This window comes from Myodes glareolus, chromosome 6 (genome assembly GCF_982192425.1).
Source record: "Myodes glareolus chromosome 6, mMyoGla1.1, whole genome shotgun sequence".
Classification (NCBI taxonomy): domain Eukaryota; kingdom Metazoa; phylum Chordata; class Mammalia; order Rodentia; family Cricetidae; genus Myodes; species Myodes glareolus.
Window position 1 is genome coordinate 116,984,655 of NC_142031.1, and position 26,007 is coordinate 117,010,661.

The 26,007-nt window shown below is 46.9% G+C and overlaps 1 protein-coding gene across 5 annotated transcripts in view; it reads left to right on the forward strand.

The window, feature by feature from the left end:
* Positions 1-3,131: 3,131 nt before the first annotated feature.
* Positions 3,132-26,007, forward strand: part of LOC146894389 (uncharacterized) — a 156,560-nt gene continuing 133,684 nt past the window's right edge. Inside the window, exons 1-3 of one of the 5 annotated variants that reach the window (XM_085691099.2) lie at positions 3,132-3,349; positions 23,138-23,205; positions 25,729-25,762. In XM_085691099.2, coding sequence (XP_085547225.1) covers positions 25,759-25,762 — 4 coding nt within the window. In that variant the 5' untranslated portion in view covers positions 3,132-3,349; positions 23,138-23,205; positions 25,729-25,758. Of the gene's footprint in view, positions 3,350-23,137; positions 23,238-25,728; positions 25,763-26,007 lie in introns of all 5 variants that reach the window. The other 4 variants (XM_087907534.1, XM_085691097.2, XR_015738202.1 and 1 more) reach the window with 4 other exon arrangements.

Here is a 26,007-nt window from a genome sequence, read left to right on the forward strand (position 1 = left end):
ACCCATCACAGGAGACATGAAAGCACCACTGCAGCAGGTACACCTTCCCAAACCACACAGGGAAAGGTAGCCACACCAAAATTGCCCTTGTGGATGTTCTACCTTCATATGGATCAGCCTCAATCACATGCCAGCACACACTGCTGGGACCACACAATCATTCCTTCCCAATCCACATTCAGTTCTGTTGGGTCTATTTTCAGGTACCAAATATGTTCTGTGACTTTTCCTGGAGATATGGGAACAAACATCTCCTTATTATTCCAGATATGGCACTGATGACAGAGAAAAGAACCAATTCTTCTTGAGTGTAACTTCGTGAGCCAGTGAGTTGGTTGGGTTCCTTACAGGAATGTGGGTGGACAGTTACTTGCAGGAGCATGGGTGACACAAAGACAGCTGCCTGATTGAAAAGTCCACCTCAGCATGGGCAGTGCCGTATAAAACTGCCTCCTTGGAATTCTCCGTAGGACATTCAGGCAACATGGCTGTCAGTCTCGTCTCCACAGAAAGTGTTACTGCTTACATGAACTTGGATATAGAGTGAATAGTAAAAACCTAGAGTTAACTATTGGGGTTCAATCTAAAAGCCAGAAAAGCAAAGCAGCCAAATCACTAGTGAAGTCTTATCTCTACCAAGGCCAGGGGATTGCAGACTAAGCAGACAAAGCCAGCTAAACCTCTCTCTTCTCCCATTTTATGTTCCCTCTAGTGCATCTGGCTGGTGACTGCGTCTCTCCTTTCCTCTTTCCAGAATTCTCCTAGTCTGATTGTTCTGCTTATACTTCCTGCCTGGCTACTGGCCAATCAGCCTTTTATTAAACCAATACAAGTGACAGATCTTTACAGTGTACAAGAAAACTGTCCCACAGTACTTGCACAGGATCCTTGTGAATTCTTAAGTTTCAGGAGCTTTCTTGGGGTATACCATGTGAGCATGGGGATGCTGGTGAACCTGAATATGGACTTGTAAGTTGCACTTTCTTCTCAAGTCACAGGAGCCTTCCTCCTCCATATGGGAGGGAATATTCCAATTCTTAGCAAGTAACTACACAACACAACACAACACAACACAACACAACACATGCACAATGCACTCAACTGTACTTGCACATGCACACACACATTCTCTTGTATCCCCACATACACACTCATGCATCAACTGTACTCTCTCTCACACACACAAAACTGTACACTCACATGCATACATACACGCTCTCTTGTACTCTGTCATACATTCACTATTCTCAAAAGCACACACACTTTTATCCTCACATATGTACACTTACTTGTATGCTCACATGCATTCACACTCTCTTATGTGCTCACACATATGCATGCATAGTCATTTGCACTGTCACATACACACTACACTCTGACTTGTATTTGCATACACTACATGTACCATCGCTTACTCCCTTGCACACATCCATACCCACTTGTATTCCAATACACACACATTTACATTTGGGACCTTGTACACATGAGCACACTGCTGCTCTCACACAGGTGAATGTTTGTGTGGAATTACACACTTACTGCATGCCCCAAGGAAAGACTTACATGGCTTAAAACACCACACTGATTCAGCAGATGTGACTGCACATGGCCCTCATTTTATTCCTGTGTTTATTGTCCTTTGAGAAAAAAAAAGTTCTCTCAGTTGTGAGATGTGTCATCTAAATCTTAGGCATTTTCTTTAACCATACAGGAGGAAAGATGTACCCACAAATTATTAAAAGAAAAAAAATGGGCAGAGAATGAATTCTTTGCTAAGGAGCTGGAGTGGAAGCCTGGCAGATAGTCATTTTACCACCAGCCTCAGAAGCCCTTATCCCAGGCCACCGGAACAGATAGCCAAGGGACGTGGTCTCCTCACCATCATTTAAAACCAGTCAGAGGAGCTGGATGGATGGGATGTGGTGAGGATGACAGGAGTTGAATTCGATAGGGGAAGATGAGCTCAGGTATCTTGGCTCTGTCCTCATCACCACCATGTTGGGCTCTACTCTCACAACTCTCTGTGGAGCCTCTCAAAATGATGCTGATTGTCTCACACAATTTTAATGAGGACACACAAGAATTCATGATTTGCATTAGAACATACTTGGCATTTGAATTAGCAGGTAACAAAAAGAAAACATTATAAGCTAGCAGAAATCTAAGGAAAGTCAGCCTTTGTAGTGAACAAACTTAAAGGCAGTAATGATGACCTCAGGATTGGCCTAGCATGTGTAAGACAAGGGGCCATATAGACGACACAAGTCATATAGACAAGAAACAAAAACACAGAGCCCAGCAGTAAACTTAATATTTTCTCATCAAAATAGCAGAGTTTTTAATGCTACTGTGGTTTTTAGTACGGTATTGTGTGGGTACATACTGATTGATTGTTTTGGGGACTGTGGTGATATCTTGTTTGTACTCTAACAAATAAAGTTTGACTGAAGGTCAGAGGGAGGAGCTAGGTACTAGTTAACCATAGAGGTCTGGAGGTCTGTACAGACAGGCAGGAAGTGATATGGCTGGGTGAAGAGAGGAATATAAGGGAGGAGGAGAAAGGAGCTCAATTCTTTTTTGACTGAGAAGTTAGCAAGGTAAGAATTGGTTGTGGCTTGCTCCTTTCTCTCTCAGATCTTTCAGTATTTGTCCCGATATCTGACTCTGGGACTTTATTATTAAGACCAATTAGAACTCATGCAACAGGGGAGAGTTTGTATATTTGATTTAAAGTGTGAACTTGTTTGTTGTTTGTTTTCAGGGCAGAGTTTCTCTATGTAACAGTCCTGGCTGTCCTGGAACTTGTTCTGTAGACCAGGCTAGTCTCACAGAGATCTGCCTGTCTCTGCCTCCCAAGTGTTGGGGATTAAAGGCGTGCACCCCTACTGCTTAGAAAAATGTGAACATTTTTATTTAAGAAATACAAGCAAACTTTAATTTATTTAAGTGATTTAAACTATCTACAAAACCATTTTTTTTCTGCTCTGATCTTGCCACTCTTGAATTCAGAGGACCATTCTGGGGTCCTTCTAAGCTTGCTTCTTTCCACCTACAGAATTCAACCTCTGGCAGGACCTTCTGATTCAGAGGCAGGCTACCAGGAATCTGGGTTTTCTGGTTTTGTGGAATGAGGCAGGTGCTTTCTTTACCTTGGACTCTTGGCTGAGTCCAGCAACAGCCCAGATCCTGTTCTGAGAAGAAAGCTGAGCTACCAGGTTCTACCTGGTTCTAAGGCAGAATACAGCCAAGTCTGTGCTAGAGTGTGTCTCCCTATCCTGTCTCAGAGGTGCACCACGGGGAACAGGCAGCCACAGGAAGTGATTTCTGGTACCAGTATTCTGCATTATCTGTAAGTGTGAATATTACCTTTTTGTCAGTTGCATTGGAAAAGAATAAGTTATAACTAGTCAATCTCCTATAATCATGGGAGGGAGGCACGGCTTAATTGCTTCGGTTAAGTGGCCGGTGACTTTGCCAGCACTCATAAACGCCATTAGGCTTCAGGCCACTGAGATGGACCTGTTGATTTATTAAATGATGACAGGCAGGGAGCTGGTGCAATTTCTTTTATGGGTTAACACACAGAGCTGAAACACCTAAATGGTTAAGTATGATATTCCGCATGGCCTCTTCCAGGAGAGATCAAAGGAAAAGGGCGACAGAGGGTTCTCTCTGTGATGATGGGGAATTAGCGTTCAATGGGCTTGCTTCTCATCCCGTAAAACACACGCAGCAATTATCAACTGTTCAGGATGTGTTGATAACCTTTAGCTATTCCTCTCCTTTCCTGCCTCCCTTTTCCTTGGTTAAACAGACATGTTTGAGATGGCTCTCCTTTTATGACCGTGAACCATAGTCACAGTATTCTCTGCTGGCTCAATGATTTGCAAAACTGACAATACACATCCATTCAATGCAACCTTGGTGTGCTGGGCAGTCAGACTGCTGAGGCTGAGTTCTGTCAGCTGAAACAATCCCTTTCCCCAGAGAACTTAACTGTTAATGGGCGAGGAGACGGCGACGTTGCCGTGGAAGCGGTTGTCGTCTCTCTTTCCTGTGAGCATGCTTTCCTCCCAGCCTGGACCTTTGTCCTGCTGACCTGCTAGGAGGGTAGGGGAGGTGCTTCGGGGTTCGTCGTGTTATTTAGCTCCCAACATGACTCAGACACAGCTAGCGCTTCATTACTGTGGGGCACTGTAGACAGGGCTAGAGCCCAGGATGTGACTTAGTGTTAGAGTACTCGCCTGGCATGCTTGGGGTATTGGTGCTCAGATTGGAGAAACGTGAGGCCACTTGGAGTGGAAATCAAGCAAAGGGATTTCCAATGCTTTATTTTCCCCCTGATGCTAAACTGACTTATAAAGTCCGTGTCTGTCCACTCCCCCAGCTTCCAGGTAAGCTGGAGAACCAGAGAGTATGTGAATTATGGAATTTGCATTTTGATGATGGGCCTGGCTATATTACAGGTGATGCTGGGTCCCAGTGAGCCTAAGAGCTGAGTGTGGCCAACATTCATTTGGGGATACCGACCTGCTCCCTAGAATACCCATCAGCAGTTGCTCTTGTGAAGGAAAGAGACTATCAATACTGCTAGAGGAAAACGTGAGCTTGCTGTGCACCAGGTGTCCCTTAGAGGACACTGTGACCTTGAAGTCTGAAGCTTCCAAGCTTCTCAACAGCATCAATTCCTCAGAAGGCTACATCCTCAGTCACAGTCACCAGGAGAGTAGCAACAAGTACCAGTCCAGTATTCACAGCCTTCCACAGGGTACCTGCTTCTTCTCACACTTGTTCCCTTTAGGGGCAGCAGGATTGGCCAGGTCTCTGCTGGAGTTTCCTCATATACTTCAGCAGCATTGACCCACTCTGTTCTGCTGTGCTGGATACCACAGCAAAACACCAGCCACAGGCATTCGATGAAACCCTCCAGCATCTGTTCTGCTAAGCCCTTTCAGTCCTGGGACGGAGGATTTTATTAGTCTCATCCAAAGCCTGAGTTCTTTGGAGAATGATTAAGATTTGTCTAAGATCTCCACTTGCCATTCTTGTAACAAAGTTAGGTACCAGCAAGCTTCTCTTAAACTTCCATCTTTCTCCACTACATCAGGGTACCATGGCCAGGCATCCTTCTGCTTCTAGCATCCATAGACGCAACGTGAGTGGTAAGCAAAAAAGAGAGCTGATGCTCTTCCAAATGTGGCTGTGGTAGATGTTATCAAAGATTGTTGACTTTGATGGTCCTGAAAAGCTGACCCACATTATTATATTAGTTTCCCACTAGGCCTTGGATTGGCGCAAGTGTTATGTTTGAATTAGAAGCATATCTTGGCACTGTTGGAAGGGTATTACATAGGAGAACGGAGTCTCATGCTTGCTGTGGAGATATTATCCATGCCAGAGAGCCCCCATGGGAATGTGAGAGCCTGGTGGGTTCTCCTCCACAAAGACTAGGCTTCTCTAAGGGTAGGATAGTGTTTCTGCCTTGTTGGTATCCCAGCATCAGCCAGTGCACACGTGACAAGGATGCTCATACCCCCACTGGAGCACATGGCATTCCTGTAAGAACTCGTGGTCATCTCTCCTGTTTGTGGGTCTTGGTCACGTGCAAAGACATTTCCTAAGATCTCAAAGGAGGATTCAGAAATTCTCAAGGCTGGAAAAAGGTGGAGTTTTCCACATCTCTCAGGGTTTTTGGCTTCTCAAAGCTCTCTAAAGGATGCAGCAGTCATGATCACGGGAACACAGTGGAAGGAAAGGACACATGGGAAGTTATAGCCATGACTGAAGTGACCTTTGCCTTTGCTACCTCTGGGCTTGCTGGTTCAAGCACATGGGTACCAGGCACAGTTCTAACTACAACTCAACATTTCTTAATGTTTGATGTCTTGTCCTTTGAATATGAACTCAAGGGTGTGTGGGGCTGGTGGGATAAGGAGGAATGCAGTCTGCATAAAGTACCAGATAAGGGGACAGGGGATGCTTAATGGCGGATTGAGTGTGAACAGCAGATGCAGTCATTCTCCCTATGTGATTACAATGCCAGACATGTCACATACTTCAACCTCAGACAGAAGCCCACCAAAACCTTTACTTCACTGCCTCAGCTACCAAGCCCCAAAACTTCACTTCCCAAGGAATGATCCTTGATGTTTCGAAAACAAGAAAAAACAAAAACAGACTTGGGTATGAGTGGCAGTAAGGGGGACATTTCTGCATCTTCTTCCCACATCGGTCTACAAAGGGACTCTGCTTAGTGAAGTTTTGCTGTTTTGTGGAAGGAAGGTCCCATTGCTGGAGGGACAGTGTCTTCTCTGATCTAGTAAGGAAGGATGCAAGTGCCTCCCCCCGACTTGCTTTCTAAGTTTATGTTGGAGATGAGCTTCAACTTCGTGGGCTTGGCCTTCTTAGAATGGTATTAGCACATCGTGGGCAGACTGAGTTTGCAGGCATTGTCCTCCTTTATTTTGAGATAGGGTCTCTCACTGGCCTAGAACTCACCAACTAGGTTAGGCTAGTAGGCCAGTGAGCCACAGTTATCCACCTGTCTCTGCCTCCTGGTGCTGGGGTTGCATGCATGCACCACCATGCCTGATTCTTAAAGTCTGGATTCTGGGGATTATCTTTGTACTAGCCAGCTGAGAATTGTATCAGTTGAACTGTCTCCCTAGTGCCTTGATTTCTATAATTGTTTGCATGGATTCTGGGCCTTCTTGTAATGAGCCACACTGGTCTGGCTCACTGTATTAAGTACCCTGTCACCTACACTCCTATCTGGGCTGTCCATGGGATTAGTGTTTGGTTGTATTACTAGACAAAACAAAAGATTCCCAATTGCCAAATGTGGGGTGGGGTTTATGACGAGAAGAGGGAGTGTTCTGGAAGTTTGGTGACTCTTTCTCCAAATAACAAGGTCATGAATCACAGACTCTGGAAGGACTGGTGGTGACTCAAAGTCAGGTTCGCAGTGAGCTTGGTCTTCTGTGTGCAGGACCCAACTTGACGAGGAATCTGGAGAACCGCTCTGGCAATGCCAAGCCTGGGTTTTATTTGTGTTTAGGGGCAGAGCCTAGCCTTGCAGAACACCATTTGAATGCAGGCGCCACATGTTGGAGGATGTGTTCATCCTAAATAGGGGGAAGTCCCTGCCCACATTGCCCCTCTGTTGAAGGTCATCAGGCATTCCTCCAGAAGCAGGATGCCCTGTGAACTCTGTGCTCCTGGCTGCCGATTGTTCTTTCTTTAGCTTCCCCAGATATCTGAGTGACAAAGCACCGGAACCCGGCAGTGACTCATAGGAGGGTAGAGTATCAGGGCCAAAAGGTGACTTGTGAGCTTCCAGTTCAGCCCACTTCCCTGCAAGAAGAAGAATCCATGGTCCCGAAAGGCCACAAGACCTGTCTAGACTCACAGTGACTGATAGCAGTTCCAGGACCAGAAAGAGTCTCCCGGTTTCTAGGCTAGAGTTATTGTTCATGATGTGGGCACTAGATCCTAGGCACAAACTGAGCTTCAGTCCAGTCACATCCTGCTGTGTCACAGAATCAGGGGAGGAAGAGCCCGGTATGTATGGCGTCTAGGCTCCATCTTGGATGTGGGTGCTGGATTTGGTGAGACTGGTAGACGATGGATTCCAGGAGAGACAGGGGCTGGAGATTAAACCCTAGAGTGGGCACATGATGCTTAGGTGCCGCCTGGTGGGTGGCAGTTGATGGTAACTCCCAGAGAAATACGGAGGGCTAGGCGAGAGGAGAGGTGAGCTGAAGGAAGCCAGAGTTGACAGTTCACAGACCACTGAGGCGCCCACCAGCGAGCACTGAGGAAGCCCGAGAGAGAGCACACTAAAACTTGGGAGAGAGCCTTCCGGAGTCTGCTCAGAATGAGGGTGGGTGGAGAGCCTGAACGGCAGTCAGGGGTATGAGAGAATGCTCCACAGGCCTGCCCGCTGTGTCTCCTTGCTGACCATGTCTAGGGGCCAGCCATTCTGCTCCCCGTGTCTGCACTTTCTCTCCGAGGCCCTGGGGTTGATTCTGTGGGAGCTCTCACTGAGGCGGTGAGGAAAGCAGCCCAGAGCTCGGCTCTGCTTTGTATGCTGAGGGCAGGTAGGTGGATAGGAGCCGGTGCATAGGTAGCGCCCAGGGCAACAGGTGAAACTGAACTTGCATTTATCCGCAGCGCCAGACTAATCTTATCTGCACTCTGGGCTCACTATGAGTGTTGCTGATAAGTATTTGCTCCCCGGTCAGTTTCACAGCCCTCTGTCCGTGGTGTGCACCTGCCCCTCCCTGCGCACCAGCTGCGGCTCCTGGTGGCTGGCTGCTATTGTCATAATTCAACAAAGACCACAGACCTACATACGAACCTTGGCAGCAGGGCATCTTTGCATCCTGAGCACCGTCACCCCACTTGGATGAGCACTGAGACTATCAGCTTGTAGGGCTTTTACAGGCTACCCTGGAAGTAGGAAGCAGAACTCCGAAGATCCCAGGTTTCCTCTTAGCCATGTTCCCTGGACATTGCAAGCCCCAGGGACGTCAGGTAGCCTATAATCTTTGTCTCCATCCTCTTTTCTTCTGTGTGGAGGCCAGAGATCAACATCAGTTCTTTCCCTCAATTGTTCTCTACCTTATTTTTTGAGTTAGGGTCTCTCACCGAACCCAAAACTCACCAGTTTGGCTAGATTAGCTTCCCAGCAAGCCACAGGGATCTTCCTATTTCCACCACCCCAGCACCCGGCTTTTGTATGCAGGGGCTGGGCTTGAACGCAGGTCCTCCTTCTGGTGCAGCAGTCACTTTACCAATGGAATCCTATCCTCAGTCCCTCCCAAGTGCCTTTTAAGTGTAGATTCTTGGAGTCCCAACCAGACACTATGATCAGGTCTGAGGTGGGGCAGTGGCAGAGAGGTGGTGCATATGACAAAGTTTATCTCCAGGTGATAGTGACATAGCACTTCTGGCCCCCATTCGTCTTTGTCCTACAAACCACATTTCAGAGAGAAGACAGGACATCAGAAAACCTCTGTGTGTTTGCAGCAGAAAGAAATTAGTCTGGTGTATTGTCATGTGGGGAGGGACAAAGTGAGAACTAGGGTGGGTGGCCTGGGTTACACAGAAACCACCGAGGGCTAGAAGCTGGGGTCAGAGGCTGGCCTGTGGGGTTCCTGGGGGACAGTCTGGAGGGTCAGATGGGAAGAGGACTATGCAGTGGTGGTCCCGATGCCCTCCCTGTCCACTCTGCTCTCCTGTGCAGGTGCTCTGCTCTGCCCTCTTATCTCGGTGTGTCCCTGTGACAGCAGTGCTCCCACTGTGCAGGCAGAAGACTGGGCCCTGGTCCCTGTAAGAATGTGGTGGGCAGAGATTTGAACTAAGCATTCTTACACCTGAGCCTACCCTCATAGTCACAGCCTGGCCCCTATGTGGTTCAGGTTCCTAAGTTCTTCTATGGCCTGCAAGATTTTCCTTGCTGTGGATGAAGCATGTGATATGTCAGGGCGAGCCGAGAGGCCTCAGAGGACAGTCTACTGTCTTAGCAACCTATGGCTTGTGTAACATGAGGGCTGGCTTGTTGGGGTATCTGTTCCCGCCCAGTACCCCACAGCCGGCAAGTCCCAGAGAAAATCAATCACACAGCGATCTCTGTAAGTTATAAAGCTGATTGGCCCATTAGGTCAGGCTACTTATTAGTTCTTATAACTTATCTTAACCTGCTTCTACTTCCTGTCTGGTTGACCCGCCTATACTTCCTGCCTGGCCAATCAGCGGTTTATTAAAATACATGATTGACAGAATACAGACAATTCTCCTGCACCAGGCTTATACTTTTATAAGGGAGAAAGCACTGTATGTTCTTGTAACAACCACATGCCCAGAAGTAAAGTAGGCTCCAATATCACAGCTGGTGCTTGGCAGGGTGTTCTTCCTCGGGCATTGCTGGGAAGGGCTGCAGACAGATGCTTCCACTGTTCTCCACAGTGACTGATGGCTCTCTTCTCCACACTCCTGCCATATTGATGAACCTGCCCATCAAGGTCTGCAGTGACCTTTGCATGAATCCACACTTTAATGAGCTGCTTTACACTCTGCTTTTTATGGTAGATGTCTCTGTGGTACAGAAAATAGCAAAGACCGGCAGACATGAATAGCCTCCACCAATGTGGACATATTGCCGTCATCTCCTGCTTCCTTTAGGTGACCAGGGACTCTCCCCAATTCTCTCAGAAATGCTCACACACCCATGTTCCTGTGGTGGCTCTTTAGGGAGACAGCTGCTTCTGGAAGAATTCCTGCATGGTTGGGCTTAAATTGTGTCCCCCTAAAACCGAGTTGATGCCCCAATTCCTGGCACCTGTGCATGGGACCTATTTGGAAAGAGTCTTTGTAGGGGAACTCAAGTTAAAATGAGATTAGAGCAGGCCCTTAAAGTCACATGACTGGTGTTTCTGTAAGAAAGGAGACATCAGAGAGCAAGATGGCTCTGCAAGTCAGGAAGCACCACCGCTGTCAAGGCGGATGACCTGAGTTCGAGTCCTCCACATGATGAAAGGAGAGAACTGACCACTGAAAACTTCCCAGCTGTCCTCTGATCTCCACTTCACTGCTGCCATACACACACACACACACACACACACACACACACACACAGAGGCAGAGGTTGCTTGTTGGTTCCCAGCTGTTCAGACTCAAAATAATCACATAGAAACCATATTAATTAAAACACTGCTTGGCCAATCACTTAGGCATGTTTGCTAGATAGCTCTTATATCTTAAATTAACCCATTTTTATTATTTTATATTTTACCTCGAGGCTTGTGGTTTACTTGTATCCGCAGTGGACAACTTTCTCCTCCAGCAGCTACATAGTGTCTCCCAGACTCCGCCTTCTTCCCTACTCTATATCAGATTTCCTGCCTGGCTATATTGTGCCCTGCTATAGGCCCAAGCAGCTTCTTTATTCACCAATGGCAATAAAACATGTTCACAACATACAGAGGGGAATCCCATATCACTCACACGCACACACATGTACTCACTCACTCACTGTCTTAGTCAATGTTCTATTGCTGTGAAGTGACACCCTGAACACAGCAACTCTTACAAATGAAAAATTTAATTGGGGCTGTCTTACAGGTTCAGAGGTTTGGTGCATTATCATCATGGTTGGAAGCATAGCAGCTTGCAGGCAGACATGGTGCTGGAGAGGTAGCCAAGAGTTCTACATCCAGATTAGCCAACAGCAGAAAGACACTGGGCCTGGATTGAGCCTTTGAAACTTCAAAATCCACACCCAGTGACACACTTCCTTCAATAAAGTCACATCTACTCCAATAAGTCCTCTCCTCCTCATTCCTGCCAAGTAGCACCACCCCCTAATAACCAAGCATTCAAATATATGAGTCTATGGGGGTCATTTTCTGTTCAAATCACCACATGCACATAATATATAGAATTAAATATATATTCATACATATATGTACAAACATATGTGTACATATATATATACACACATATACAGATGTGGAAGGCTCTCCTCATCAAAGTGACTTGGCTTCTGCCTCAGCCACCACAGTGTGTGTGTCTCTATATTAATCCACCTGTGTGTGATGCTTTACCACAACAGCCATGAACCACCAGTGCTAGCTAGCAACCTAGGTTGTGGAAGCTGCAGAAAGCCACCCCCTGGCCTGGTCCTTGTACACCCAACTGATGGATGAGTTGGAATTGTAGAACATTATAGGATTTTTAAAATGTGGGACTCACACCTTTTTAGAGGCCCACTCCTGTCTGCCTCCTGCCAGCATTCCCAATCTGGATACCTCAAGGCATCATAGATGCCTTCAAGGTTCCCTGGGTTCACAGGATGACTATCCTCATCTATTGCTATTTCCTGGAAGAAAAACCACATGGGTCCAGTGATTAAGAGACCGGGACCCACTCCTGCAAAGAAGAACCTGTCTCGTTACACAGACAAAGCAGCAGGCACAGGTCCTGTCTGTGTGGAGCTCATCTCTGGGGGGGGGGTGTGTGTGAAAAGTGCAGGGTGTGTTTCATGTCAGAAAGTGTGGAGTGACTTGTGTGGACACAGGTCAGTGCATATGCCCTGTACAAGTGTGTGTGTGCGTGTGTGTCTGTTTCTGAAATGGTTTTGAGGAAAATTAGCCCCTGTTGGCTACAGGGGCATCTTTTAGTCCACACCACCTTTTTCTTTTCACAGTGCAGGTATGTTCGGGGTCTTATTTGCTTTAAGTGGAATACCAAGCAACCCAATGGAGTGCTAAGCAACATAGGCTCTTCAGTAAGGCAGGTTCATTGAAAACAATTTAAGTAGAACTATTATCCATAGGACAGTTTCTGGTGGGCTTTACTGTGGGAAGGGAGGTGAGCAACAGCCACAATGAGTGTGGCTGTGGTTCCCTAATCATTCATCACCCATTCTGGGGTGGACCTGGCTGCAGGGTGACAGTCAGTATTTCTGGAACTCACAGAGGGAGCATCAAGTTCTAGGGCCTTAAAGATTTTCTCACCTCTGTTATCTGTGGGATTTGCCTACAGGTTGTGGGGCAGATAGAACATTTCTTGCTGGATCCCCGAGTGTAGGTGTCTTATGTTTTATTGCTGTGAAGAGACACCACGACCACAGCAACTTTTATAAAGGAAAACATATAATTGGGGCTGGCTTACAGTTCAGAGGCTTAGTCCATTGTAATCATGGCAGAAAGCATGGGAGCGTGCTGGAGAAGGAGCAGAGAGTTCTACATCTAAATCTAAAGGCAGCAGGAAAAAAAGAAAGCCAGATCTGGCTTCAGCATTTGAGATGTCAACCTCCCACCCCCGCTGGCACCTTCTACTTTCTCCAACAAGGCCACTCTTATTCCTACAAGGCCACACCTCCTAATAGTGCCTTTCTCTCTGAACCTGTGGGGCCATTTTCATTCATATTAATACAGTGAGTGATCTTGGTAGACCAATGGGACCACGGAAGAGACTGGGGAGATGGTCACCTCAGCACAGGGGAGAGATTCTAGGGATGGTGGTAAAACAATTTCAGGCAGCCTCAGGCCTGGAGCTCTGTGAGGAGGAAGTTCACAGGGTACTTGGCTCCCCTGGGGGCTGAGGGGAGACAGCTGGTGAGGGATGGGAAGACTAGGGACTTGTTCTCCAGTCCTTTTGGGGGCAGAGCTGGGGGAGCTGGAGCCATCCCAGCATGGGGAAGCTGAGGTAGACTGCTCAGGACATGAACCAGGTTGGTGCCCTGCTCCTTGGGAGCCATAATGAGGCTTGCAATCCCCCTGGGAAGCTACAGAGTCTCCCTCATGTGTTCAGAACCACTGCGATTTAATTGCTCTGCCATTTGTTAATTAGTCTGTGTGAAATGCTGGTATCCCTGGCTGCGTGAGTGGGAGGCAGGAATGCAGTTCTCTGTGAAGCAGGTCCAAGCAGCGGGCAGTTAGAGTTTCCCTGCTGAGTCTGTGGTTGCAGCTCTGAGGCTCTGATGTCTCAAAGCTGCCCAGGCGGAGGTTTTCCCTCGAGAAGACTGGGTTCGCTAGGGACCACAGTTCCCCTTCAGTCTAATACTGGAGGTGTGCACATGGGGCCGAGCTTCCTAGGCAACACTGGAACTGATGTGTCTGACTGCACTTCTCTCTGGGCTCACGCCTCTTCAAAGGAACTGTGGATTTCTGCTTTACCTTGGGGCCTTGGGTTTCCCCCTCCGTTCCCCAATCAGCAGTTGCTCCCAGGAAAAGATGGGTATCAGTCATTTAGAGGTTAATGTGAGTGTGTTCCAACAAACACCTCATTCAGCAAATATTACTCAATGACCACTAGGTTCCAAGTGTGGGGGTCCTTCCCCAGGAGTCCTGGAGTGAGAGCACTGATAGACAGAGAAAGAAACAGCTTTGCCGTGGTCAATGGGGATGGTCTGAGGAGTGCTGATCAGGAGGCGGGTCAGGAAAGGCTTCCTGAAAGAGGTGAGGCTTGTCCGAGTCTTCAACATGAGAAAGAAGGAGGTGTGTAGATTGGATGCAAGGACAGAGTGCAGCTCAGCACAGCACTCTGAAGGCCAAGTGTTCAGGAGCCCAGGGAACTCTGGGGCTGTTGTTACAGAGGGTAGGTGGCAATTACAGGAGAAGGGTAGAGCATCCATCCCTGTGACTGGTGGCTGCATGGTGTCCAGATGTGGGTGTGGGACTGGAAGGAAGGTGATTTGGGCCCTTTAGAAGGAAAGGTGGATCTTATGGCTTGATGTAAGATACCCACACAGGGTAGTGTGTTTGAACACTTGGTCCCCAGCTGGTGGTAGTGCTGATTTGGGAGGTTTGGTTAGAGCATAGCTGAAGAAGACGGACTTTTGGGGCTGGGCAGATCCACTTCCCGCTTCATTTCTGTTTCTTGGTTGGCTGAGATATGAGCAAGGAGTCCCTCTGCCACAGAGTCACAGATATCACCCCGTCCTGCCACAGAGCCACCTGCTGCCCTCCCTTCTATGTCTTCATGAATGTGCTAGAATGCATCCTTTTGAAGTTGCTTCTTGTCAGGCATTTGATCACAACCACAAGAAAAGCAATTACTGATAACGAACAGGCCAAGTTGATGGGTGGAGACAATGAGGTTTCTGGCTGACTGGCAGAATGAATGGTGAACTGGTCCAGCCTAGGCAGGCTAAATACAGGGCCTTGAGAACTGTGATGGGCACTCTCAGTGCTTAGGGGTATCTGTGAGTCTGTATGTGATGGGGCCTTGACGTCTGACAAAATGTTAACGGAGGGACCATAAAGATGACTGAAGGGGCCCAAATGGCCCATTTCACCTGCCCTTGTAGGTGGCCACTGTGTTGTTCTCTGAACATTCAGACTGTCACACACATGTCCATCCTGACAATACTGAGTCAAGTGGATCTGAGACCACCTGATACTCAGGCATCTGTTTGGCAGAGCTGAACCTCAAAGAAGTTAGCTGACTTCCACAGGGCTGGCCAGAGCCTTTGCTATGGCTTTCTGTAGGCTTCTAGCCTGGACACACTATGCCCCCAGTGACTTCTTCTATACCTTCCTGTGTAAGGGTGGTTTGACCTTGACGTGTGGGTGTAATAATTAGACTTATGGCTGGAGCCAGATCACGACTGGTCAAACTGAAGTGCCTACTTCACGTTGGCACTCTACAGATGAGGAGTTTCCCTGCTACCCAGAGAGCAAGATTGCTGTTTCGGAGTCTGGAAGCTGGACCATGTTTCTCCTGGGTGTAGCCTATTTCTAGAACCATTCCCCTCTTGGACAGTCATTCACAGAACTGTCACTGCAGGCGGCAACCCAGGCTGGGCATATGGATGCTTTCCATGGATCAACACACCTCAGCTTCTCCTCTGTCAGCCAAGACCTTAGTGACCTAGAGGCAGTACGGAGGCACAAGAGGACTGAGATGTGCCCAAGCAAAAACAAGCATTGCTTCTGCAGCTGCAGCACTGCCTGTCCCAGGTGTCTGGTGTCTCAGAAGTATGGGTTGCAATGACATCTGCCCCAGACTGAATGGCTGGTGCACCTAAGGGCAGCTCTTGGAGTCAATAGGTTGGGAGAGTCACAGCTATAGTGTTGATGCCCCCAGGACAGGCCCTCGGTGCCCTGTTCTGCCTCATCCCCAAGTCTGGTGGGTTTGGGAAGACACCTTCTTCTCACAGGTTACTGAAACTTGGGAGTGACCACTGTCTTGGGCTGTGGGACTTGTCAGCTCGGACTGATCTGGGACTCTGCACACTTCGTACTTGTTGAAACGAGTCATTTACAGTTTCTTTTTCTCCTTAAATCCCAGTGTGGAAGTGAGTTCTTTCCCTGACTATCTAGTTTATCCATTTGACTTGGGAATGTGTATGGTTCTCAGATCAGCAGTTTTCGGTTAGATCTTATAGCTGCTGTTTGGCAAGCCTCACTGTGCAGTGAAAGCCCAGGAAGGACAGGCCTAGTCCTATGGAAGCTGAGGCTTCTATGCAGCTGCTTCACAAGTGTGGAAGGGAGAGTCACATGATGACGTGGTGACCAGTCTGTTTCCCTATCCCGCAGGGGTCTGGACTGTGCTCTCGGCAGCCCCTCTGCTCATCCTGTGGAGCCCCTCAGGCCACCCTTGGAGAGGGCTGATGTCTGGCTCCCTAGTGTGGGGACGGATAGTCCTCTTTTCTTCATGCAGATTTTTTTATTTTACCCCACAGTCATTAGGGATGCTTGTATGAGGATGGGGTTGGAAATTACAGGCTCTCTGTACAGAAGGATCAGAGTCTCTATCACTTGAGGCTGCCCCACAGCATAGCAACCCAGACTTCCCTATACCCCTGGACACACGCTGTGTCTGCTGACACACCTCAATGTTATTCCACATCTGCTCCTGAGCTTTGCTGGGATAACAGATCACCCTGCCAGAAGATCACCTGACATGTACCATCTTTTTTGTTTTTTTGGTTTTTCAAGAAAAAAAGGGTTTCTCTGTAGCTTTGGAGCCTGTCCTGGAACTAACTCTTGTAGACCAGGCTGGTCTCAAACTCACAGAGATCTGCCTGCCTCTGCCTCCTGAGTGCTGGGACTAAAGACATGCGCCACCACCTCCTGGCTGACATGTACCATCTTAATAACCTGTGCCTCACCCCACCCTGGCCTCCTAGCTTTCTGTCTTTTGGGGAGAGCATGGCTTGCCAGCCACACCTGGTAAGTGGGCCTGTGGAAATTAGGTGAGCCCCAGGGAATGGAGGGCCTGTCATCAGGGCCTCCATCTAGGAGGGATGGTGTCTGAGTCAGAGCAGAGGTTTCAAGATGTACAAAGTTTAGATGTCAAGATGTCCCTTTGTGATGAATTCTGTCAGCTGGAGCCACTGATGATGGCCCTGGATTGATAGTCTGAGCCAAGCAGTACTAACTCATGAGTACTAACTCATGGCTCACAGTGGCCATTTCTCCTTGGAGGCCAAGCCTAGCTACATTAGCCTGAACTTGCCTTTAGCTAGAGTTGAGGGGCATGGTACCTCAGAGCCACCTGATGCCTCCTGAGCAGTTTGGGCACTCATAACATGAATCATACCTGGAGTTGCCTTACTGGAAAGATGATTGCTCTCAGTTGGCTCCAAAGGCAGGTGTCAGGATAAGCCAGGCTCTTTGCTACAGACTCACTTCCTGCCATTAGCTGCGTGGATGCCCAGTTCAGCATGAACTGTGCAGGAAAGAGGCAGGACAACACTCCTTCATCCTCAGCTCACAGAGCTGATTTTCAATGGCAGTGGTTCTCAGTCTTCCTAATGCTGCGGTGCTCTAACACAGCTGCTCATGCTGTGGTGACCCTCAGTTGTAAAATTATTTTGTTGCTACTTCATAGCTGTAATTTTGCCATGGTTATGAATTACAGTCTAAATATCTGATATGCAGAATATCTGATATGCAATCCCCAAAGGGGTCATGACTCACAGGTTGATAACTATTGTTCAAGAGAAAGACCGCTTCTGAAAGCTGCCTCCTGGACTTTAGGACTGGGATCTTCAGGAGCCCACATGGAAAGGGAGTGGTAGTGATACTGTCTTCAAGGTCATTAAGACCTTCAAATACTGCTTGATTTTCCCCAAATATCATTTCTTAAAGAAGAAGAGTCAATTACCACTTGGTGAGGATGGAGAGGTGATTCAGAGCACTTACTGCACTTCCACAGGACCTACATTTGATACTCGTCACCCTTCACAGTAGTTCCCAACTGTCTGTAGCTCTAGTTACAGGCTATCCAAGTCTCTCTTCTGGCCGACAAGGACACCAGGCAGGCATGTGGTGCACAGACATGCATGTGGGCAAAACACTCATACACATTAAAGTAGAAAGACTGAACGACTCTCGGAACATTCTATGCCAAATCCAAGCCAGTGTGCTGTACCATTGATTGGCTCTGAAGGATGCAGTGGGTCTCAGGACCATTCAGAATGGCAGTTGTCCTGTGCTTCTGTTAGGACGTGAGGACATGTCCACAGAGACTACTCCCCAAACACCCACACAGAGTGACAAATGGAGTCAGGCGAGGGCAGTCATCATGGATGAAGTCAAACTCGCCTCAGGTGCCTTGTCCACCTGCCAGAGCATTGTGAGATCCCACTGCCTCCCGGGGTATAGGTAGAGGCTGCAGCAAAGCATGGCTAGCTGGTACCAGGCCTTGGATTCCAGACATGTTTGTGTGTTTTTGTACTGTATTCATTTCTCTGATTCAGACAATTTAGATGTCTTCTGGGGAATGTGACACTCGATAGATCAAGACACAGTTTCTCAAGATCCCACAGCTGGAGGAGTGGGGACCGTGCTGTGTGAGAAACCAATCCATGGATCTGTTTATGCGCAGACAGGGTTTTTTGTGGAGAGCTGGGCCTCTCAGTGCAAGATCAAGGTCTAGGCTTGACACAGACTCAGAAACGTTGGAGCCTTTTCTCTCCGGGCTATGACCTTCTCTCAGGATGTTCATGGTTCACTGTATTTTTGTGGTACAATCTGACCGAAGCAAAGTGTCTGTCACATGAGTTCTCCCTCCAGGATACTTTTGCCTGCCATTGGTAGCTACAGCAGATCTGTGTCTGATGTCTGGGAAGCTTGGGGACAGACATCACATTCTGCAAACATGGAGGGAGCTGTGGCCTCTCCCTCCCTCAGAACTCCTTGGAGATTGTACTCTGGGAAGGGCGAGTATGTGCTCTGCCAGTCATAGTGAAATTTGCTCCTGCTTTCAGAACAACTCACTCTGCTCCACACAGAGTTGGTGAGGGGAGTTGTTCTCCCTAGATGGCAGAAGTGGCCATACAAGCTTCCTATAGGCAGAGAACCTGGTTTAGACAACCATCAACATGTATTTCCAACAGTTAGCTGAGCTCAGAGGACGGGGGCTTGGCTGGGTGGTTCTTCCTCTTCCCCCCTCCTTGTGTGACTGAGCAGTGTAGCTGGGATCATTGCCACTCAGAAGGTGTCTTACCCTCCTGGGACCACTGAGGATGTCCTTGTCCTGATGGTGACTGGTTGAAAACCCTCTAAAATGCTGTGAATTGGCCCCTCTTACTTCTGTCTTACTGGGTTAGCCCTATAGGACTCCAGCTTCTGATTTCAAAAGTTCCTTTTAAAAATAACCAAGTTTGTTAAGTAATCACTGTGGCATTTAGCTTTAATTTTCAACTTGACATAACCTATTGAGCCCCCCCCGCCAAGCTCATATACTTGATCCATGGTCCCCAGTTGGTGAACTATTTGGATGGATTAGGAGAGGTGGCCTTGCTGACATAGGTCAGATTTTGTTGGAGAAGGTATGTCTTGGGAGTGGGCTTTGAGGTTTTAAAAGCCCACATAAAGCCCAATGTGCCCCTCCCCTCTAGCTGCTGCCTGAGGACCAGGATGTAAAGTTCTTAGCTACTTCTCCAGCACCATGCCTGCCTGCATGCCATCATGCTTCCCAACGTGATGATAATGCACTAAGCCTCTGAAACTGTAAACCAGCCCTCAATTAAATGCTTTAAAAACTAAGTAAGAGCTGACTTGCTCATGTTGTCTCTTCACAGCAATAGAACAGGGACTTAGATGCCTAGAATCACATCTGGAAAGAGAGTCAATAAGGGATTGTGTACAGTGTGTTGGCCCATGGACATGTCTATAGATAATTATCCTGTCGATGATATGGGAGGACCCAATCCATTGTGGGCAGCACCTAGGCAGGGGTTCCCGAGTCAGATAGTAAAAATCAAGCCAAGCACAAGCAAACGAACAAATGAGTATGCATTTATCTCTCTCTGCTCTTGACTGTGGCTGTGTTGTGGCTAGATGTTTGACATCCCTGCCTAGACTTCCCCACAATGGTGGACTCTAACCTGGAATTGTAAATTGAAAAAAAAAACCTCTCTTTCTCCCTTAAGTTGCTTTCTGTTGGGGTAGTCTATCACAACAACAGAGGCAAAACTGGAACAGTTATTGTATTAGGCCCAAAGAAACTTAATAATATGAATTAATTAAGCAATTTTGGAACAAAAAGAACTCATGGAGCTGTGGGCTCCATGTGTGGTGCAGGAGGGTCATCTTTCTATATGTTGCTTTCATTGGTTGAATAAAGAAAACTGCTTTGGCCTTTTGATAGGGCAGCCCTTAGGTGGGCAAAGTAGACAGAACAGAATTCTGGGAGGAAGAAGTCAGTGTGGCAGACACCATGGCTCTACTCTCCAAGATGGAGGCTGGTTAGACTCATGCCGGTAAGCCACAGTCAAGTGGCAATATAGATTATTAGAAATGGATTAAACTAATATGTGAGAGTTAGCCAATAAGGGGCTGGATATAATGGGCCAGGCAGTATTTAAATGAATACAATTTGTGTGTTGTTATTTTGGGGTATAAGCTAGCCGGGTGGCGGTACACAGACTGCCACTCCTCCATACTACATATGTGACTCCATGAGGCTGAAGGTAGCTATGGATATGACCCAACACAAAACTAACCTCATTTAAAACATCAAGATATTCTGGTAAGTTTCACATTCTCCAGTGTGAACTTTGGAGATGACAGCATCATAATGTGATGTCACAAGGTTGGACTGGCCTGCATATTAGTTTGAATAGCAGTTCTTGGCTGGCACCTGGTGACGCAGGCCCATGATCCCAGAGCTTGGGAGTCTGATGCAGGAAGAAGGTGAGTTAGGAGTGAGCTTTATCTACCCAGTGAGACTCCACTCCAAAAGTAACAAATAACAAATCTTTGAAAAATATTTATTTTATGTGCATATTTGTGCACCTGAGTCTATGTATGTGCACTATGTGTGTACAGAAGCCCCCAGATGTCAGAAGAGGGCATGGGATGCAGTCATAAGCTGCCATGTGGGTGCTGGGAATGGAACCTGGATCTCTGGAAGTGCAGCCAGTGCTCTTAACCACTGAAACATTGCTCCAAGCCCAATAAACAATATCCCAAAAAGCAGACCCACCCTTCTAAATAAACAACAGCCACCACAATAAAAGCAGGAGCTGTTAAGAGCACTATTGACATTTTTCATGTTCTGGAAACCTCTTGTGCTTGGTGAACTAGACGGCGGCTGATTGAGTCTGGTTCTGTGCTCAGTCCATTTCTTTGCTGACATCTTTGGGGATGGCCCAGCATCCCACAGACGCAGAATTAGCAGAGGAAAGAGCATTTATTTCAGGTTAGTGTGGACACTTCCTTCTTGACATTTCTTGAACCTTAGCTGCAGTGTGGAGCCTGGAACCACAATGCCATTCTTGCTCTCCTCTGTGTCATTGTTTCTGTCACCCCCGTTCAGCAACCTGAATGCATTGCCTCGTTACCTGAAAACCATGACCTTGGGAATGGGGAGATGACACTTCAAACTTTCCAAGTGTGAAGATGCATTCAGATTCACAAAACTCACATAAAAACAGGGTAGGCATGTTAGGCTCATGTAGTCCTGGGGCTCAGAAACAGGATATATGGGGCAAGTTGACTATCCAGACAAGCAGAATCAGCAAGGTTCTGGTTCAGGGAGAGACCCTGTCTCAGAAGGTGACGTGGACAGCAATTGAGGAAGACAGAGGAAGGACGATGGAGCTCTGAGCTCCTAAGAGCACAGCAATTGACCATGCTTCACCCACTTGTTCTCTGTCCCAGCCACCTGCATCCCCATCCACACTTGTCTATGGTAATGGACAAACACATGCCTCAGACTGGGCCTTCTGCCCACTTCTAGGAAGTGAGGAAGCTTGTAAACAAGACACAGGTAGTGTCTCTCCCTTTCAGCTCTTTCCATGTGGCCTTGTGAGGGACTGAGAACAGTCCTGACCTCTCTGGGTTACTGTGTTGTATGGACAAGCAGATCTTAGGCTGGGCCTGGCTTTGAATGGCTCTGTCTGACGAAGCAACAGCGGTAACCTGTGTTACTATATCTTGAGTCTAAGTGCCAAAAAAGACTGACTCTACATCTTGTTTATACAAGTAAACAACCACCATCTGCCAGCATACCAGGAGGCACAAACAGATCATTTATTTCTGCCAGAATATAATGGTATCTGTGCATACATAAGCCAGGCCAGAAATGGTAACTACAGGAGCTTGCCAGTCACATCCGATGGAACATACTGGGACTGTGAAGCAAGGGGATTCCCAACACTGAGATGTGATGGCCACTGACCAGTCACTTGATCATGAGCCTCATCCCAGAAGACTGGCTGCAGTGAAGGACATCTGCCTCTGTCCAGGAGCTCAGCAGATTTTAAAGTCATCCTTACCTGCCCTGTCACTCGGTCCTGCCTCTGACATCTCAGTGCAAGCAGCTTGGCACCTGAAGCTTGGGATGGTGGTCCATGGTGTGTGTGGACCCACAGTTTGGCTCTGGGTCTCATTAGCCACAGACAGATCTTTAGGTTTCCTGGGCTAGCTGAGTGCTTTTGTTGTTATCTGAAATGCTTTTTTCCCCGTATTGATACATTTTGCAGCAAGCCATCCAAGATGAACTCAGGCCTGTCTACGCTTTTCTTTTTCTTTCCTCAGCCTTTCATAGGGAGATTTGGGGTTGGTTTGTTTGTACAATCTATTCTTTTGTCCTTCCCTTGGCTTTTTGAAGCTGGAGGTCAAAACTCAGTTCTCGTTAGGAGGCATGCCCCAGTTAGTTTGTCAACTTGACACAAACTCTAGTTGCTTGGGAAGAAAAAAAAACCTCAATGGAAGAATTGCCTGTCTCGGCCTGAGGGCATGTCTGTGAGGGAGTCCTTTGTGGCACCCAGGAAGCCTTGAGCCCATGGTGGGAAGCAATAGGAAGATCTTCTCTGTGGTGCAGGGAGGAGAGAAATCCAAGGCCCAAGTGAGCATTTCTATAGAAAACTGGGGCTCTGTGCCCACTTCTTGGCCTTCGCTCTCCAGCTAGCAAAAAGCTAGAAACACAAGAGCCCACTTTATTTCTTTCAGCTTCTGTCCACTAATGGTGCCAAGTGCTTTCTGGAAGCTGAATTCAGAAGTACAGGCTAGCAATTACCTCATGGGGTTTGCTGGGATGCATTTTATCATAAAAGCCATGGCCATTTGTCCCTGACAAGGCTGTAGCTATAATAATCTCCATGCCTATATTTAGCAGAAAGTTAAGCCAGTTTTCCTGAGTATTTAATAGTTTTCTGCTTTGTGTTCTTCAGGTTAAACTTGGCTTTTGTTATGTCAGATCTGGACCACAAATCCAAAGTTCTCACTGACTCCATCTACGGTGTGTGTTTTTAGAAGGATAACTCGATGAGGGTAAGGCTGTGGGCACACTGTGCCTAGAATTCTGTGATTTCTTTGAAAACACAAATGGGGGATTTTGCATTTGGGGGAAAGAGATAAAAGTGGTTTGCTGAATAACAATGTAATTATTTGGATAAGCGCACTACAAGAAGGGCCACTGTTCATAGCAATGGATTGAAGTGCATTCATCAATTCAGATGCTGAAGTGTTAACTCCTGGCACAAGAGTTCCTCTCCACCATTTTCATGATGTGGACATCAGTCTGATAATAGGTGGAAAATTCCAGGAATAAATAATTTATAAGTTTTAAATTGCACACCCTTTTAGCATGATGAAATCTTCCCTGACCCTGCTCTGCCTGCAGGACCCAAGTCACCTGTTTACCCGCTGCATCCTCATGGTATATGCTACCCAGTCACTAAGTACTTCCTGCCCTCACCAGAGCCACCGTAGAAACATTGCAATACTTGTGAGCACTTTTTCAATGTTTGTATTTATTTTTCGAAATAATCTCATACTATATATATTTAATTTTGTGTGTATATGTGTATTTTATTTGATGCTGACTCTCTACACACAGTCCTGGCTATCCTGGAACTCGCTATGGACCAAACTGACCTTGAACTCCAGAGTTTTGGATTAAAGACATGTACCACCATGCCAGGCTTATACAATACATTTTGATGCTGTTCTTTTTTCTCACCTAACTCCTCCCAGATGCCCCTTCCCATGCACCAAACTTCTTGTTCTTTCTCTCTCTTAGGAAAAGTGAAAACCAAACAGCAGCAACAACAAAATAAAACCGCTCAGAGTCCGTTTTGGGTTGTTGAGCTTGAGGCCTGCCCTGGAGTGTGGTTTACACACTCAGTGACAATTCCACTGAAGAAAGCTGACTTCCCATCTCCCAGCAGCTACCAAGGACAAATACCTTCTTGGTTAGAATGGGACTTGGTGCCCATTTCCCCTTCCCCATGTTGGAATTTTGCCTGATTTGAACTTGTACAGATCTTGTAATGTTGACATAATCTCTCAGAGCTCATATGTGCAACAGCCCCACAGAATTTAAAAAATGTTTCCTTGGAGTAATTCACCACCTCTGGTTCTTACAATCTTTTTGCCTCCCCTTCTTCACAGATCCCCCATCCTTGAGGTAAGGTATGCTAAAGACATCCCATTTAGAGCTGACTGCTCCAAAGTCACTCACATTCTGCACTTTGTCCCATTGTGAGTTTCTATGTTAAATCCCATCGAATTCAAAAAACTAGTTTCAACTTCTCTGATGAGGGTTGAGCAATGCCATGATCTATGGGTGTAGCAGTATGTCTTTAGGAATAATCTTATTGCTAAGTTCCTTTAGCAGAATTATAGTAGTGGATTCCCCTCTGAGCCCATGACCTATGTAGCATCTTGCCAACTTTAGTAGTGTCAAATATGGGTTCCATCTCATAGAGTAGACCTTAAACAATATTTTTTCACTATAGAAGCAGTTGTCATTATCTTACTGGTAGGTTGCTATTTTAGCTCCCAGGGTTGTAACTGGGTGAGATCAATGACTACTGGTCTACTTTGCCAGCATGTATAGTACCTTCCAGCTATGAATTCTAGTCAGAAAGAGTGAAGCTTTCAGTTGATTACCAGCTCAATTTCTCTATCTTTAGTGACAAAGGTACATGGTATCTTCAGCAATTGGGTCTTACCAGCAGATTATAGAGGGTAATCAATAGCATTGACAATGGCCCAAAATGTTTGAGGGAGTCCATAGAACCTCTTTGGCCAATGACTCAAAAAGATGTAACTCATTCCTGGCACTGGGGGCTTCATTTAATAACATTCTAGTTGGGTTATTCTCTCCCCTATTATATGGTAACTCCATTTAAACTTTCTCTCTCATATGTGTGTGAGTGTGTGTGTGTGTACATGTCTACAGTGGTAGGTTTTCATTTGCCTTTAGTGTTTGTTGTCCCTGTCTACGATCCCTCCTTATCCTGATGCCCTGTTCCTTTCTCCATCTAATCCTTCTATTATAATTTCTCCTATATCCATTTTTAACGTTATATTCTACTTCTCCTTACATGGAAGATTCCCTCCTCCCCATGCTGGTCCCTTATTATCTGCTTCACTTCTGTAGATATCCTAAACAAAACACACATGTCTAAAGCTTAAAAGCAAAATCCATCCATGAGAGAAGACACACACTCTTTGTCTTTCTGGTCTGGGTTAGCTCATTCAGGACGGTTGTTTAACTCTATTTACCAGAAAAATTTATAATCTCATTTTTCTTAACAGCCGAATAGTATTCTATTGTGTGAATGTCTCACACTGTCATTAACCATCAGTTGACAGGTGTTAGGGTTGTTTCCAGTTTTTGTATTGTGAATAGAGTTGCAATGAACCTGGATGAGCAAGTGTCTCTGTAGGAGAATATAAAGACCTTTAGGTGTTTGTCCAAGAGTGATATAGCTGTACCTTGTGGTATATCAGTTCTCATCTTTGATTTCCACAGTGTCTGTACCAGTTTGCACGGCCACCAGCAATGAGTAAGTATTCCTCTTTCCCTGCATTCTCCCCACATATGCTGTCTGTCATTTGTCCTATGGTGCTTGACCATTCTGTTTGGGGTAAGATGAAACCTCAAAATAATTTGAATTTGTATTTCCCTAGTGGCTAAGAATACTGAACATTAAAAAAAAGTTTCTCAAAGCCGGAGCCAGGGGCATCCATGGGACCAGGTCTGAGCGAGCAACCTCGTCACCAGAGCAGGCCCGAGCCAGTGACCTCTGGA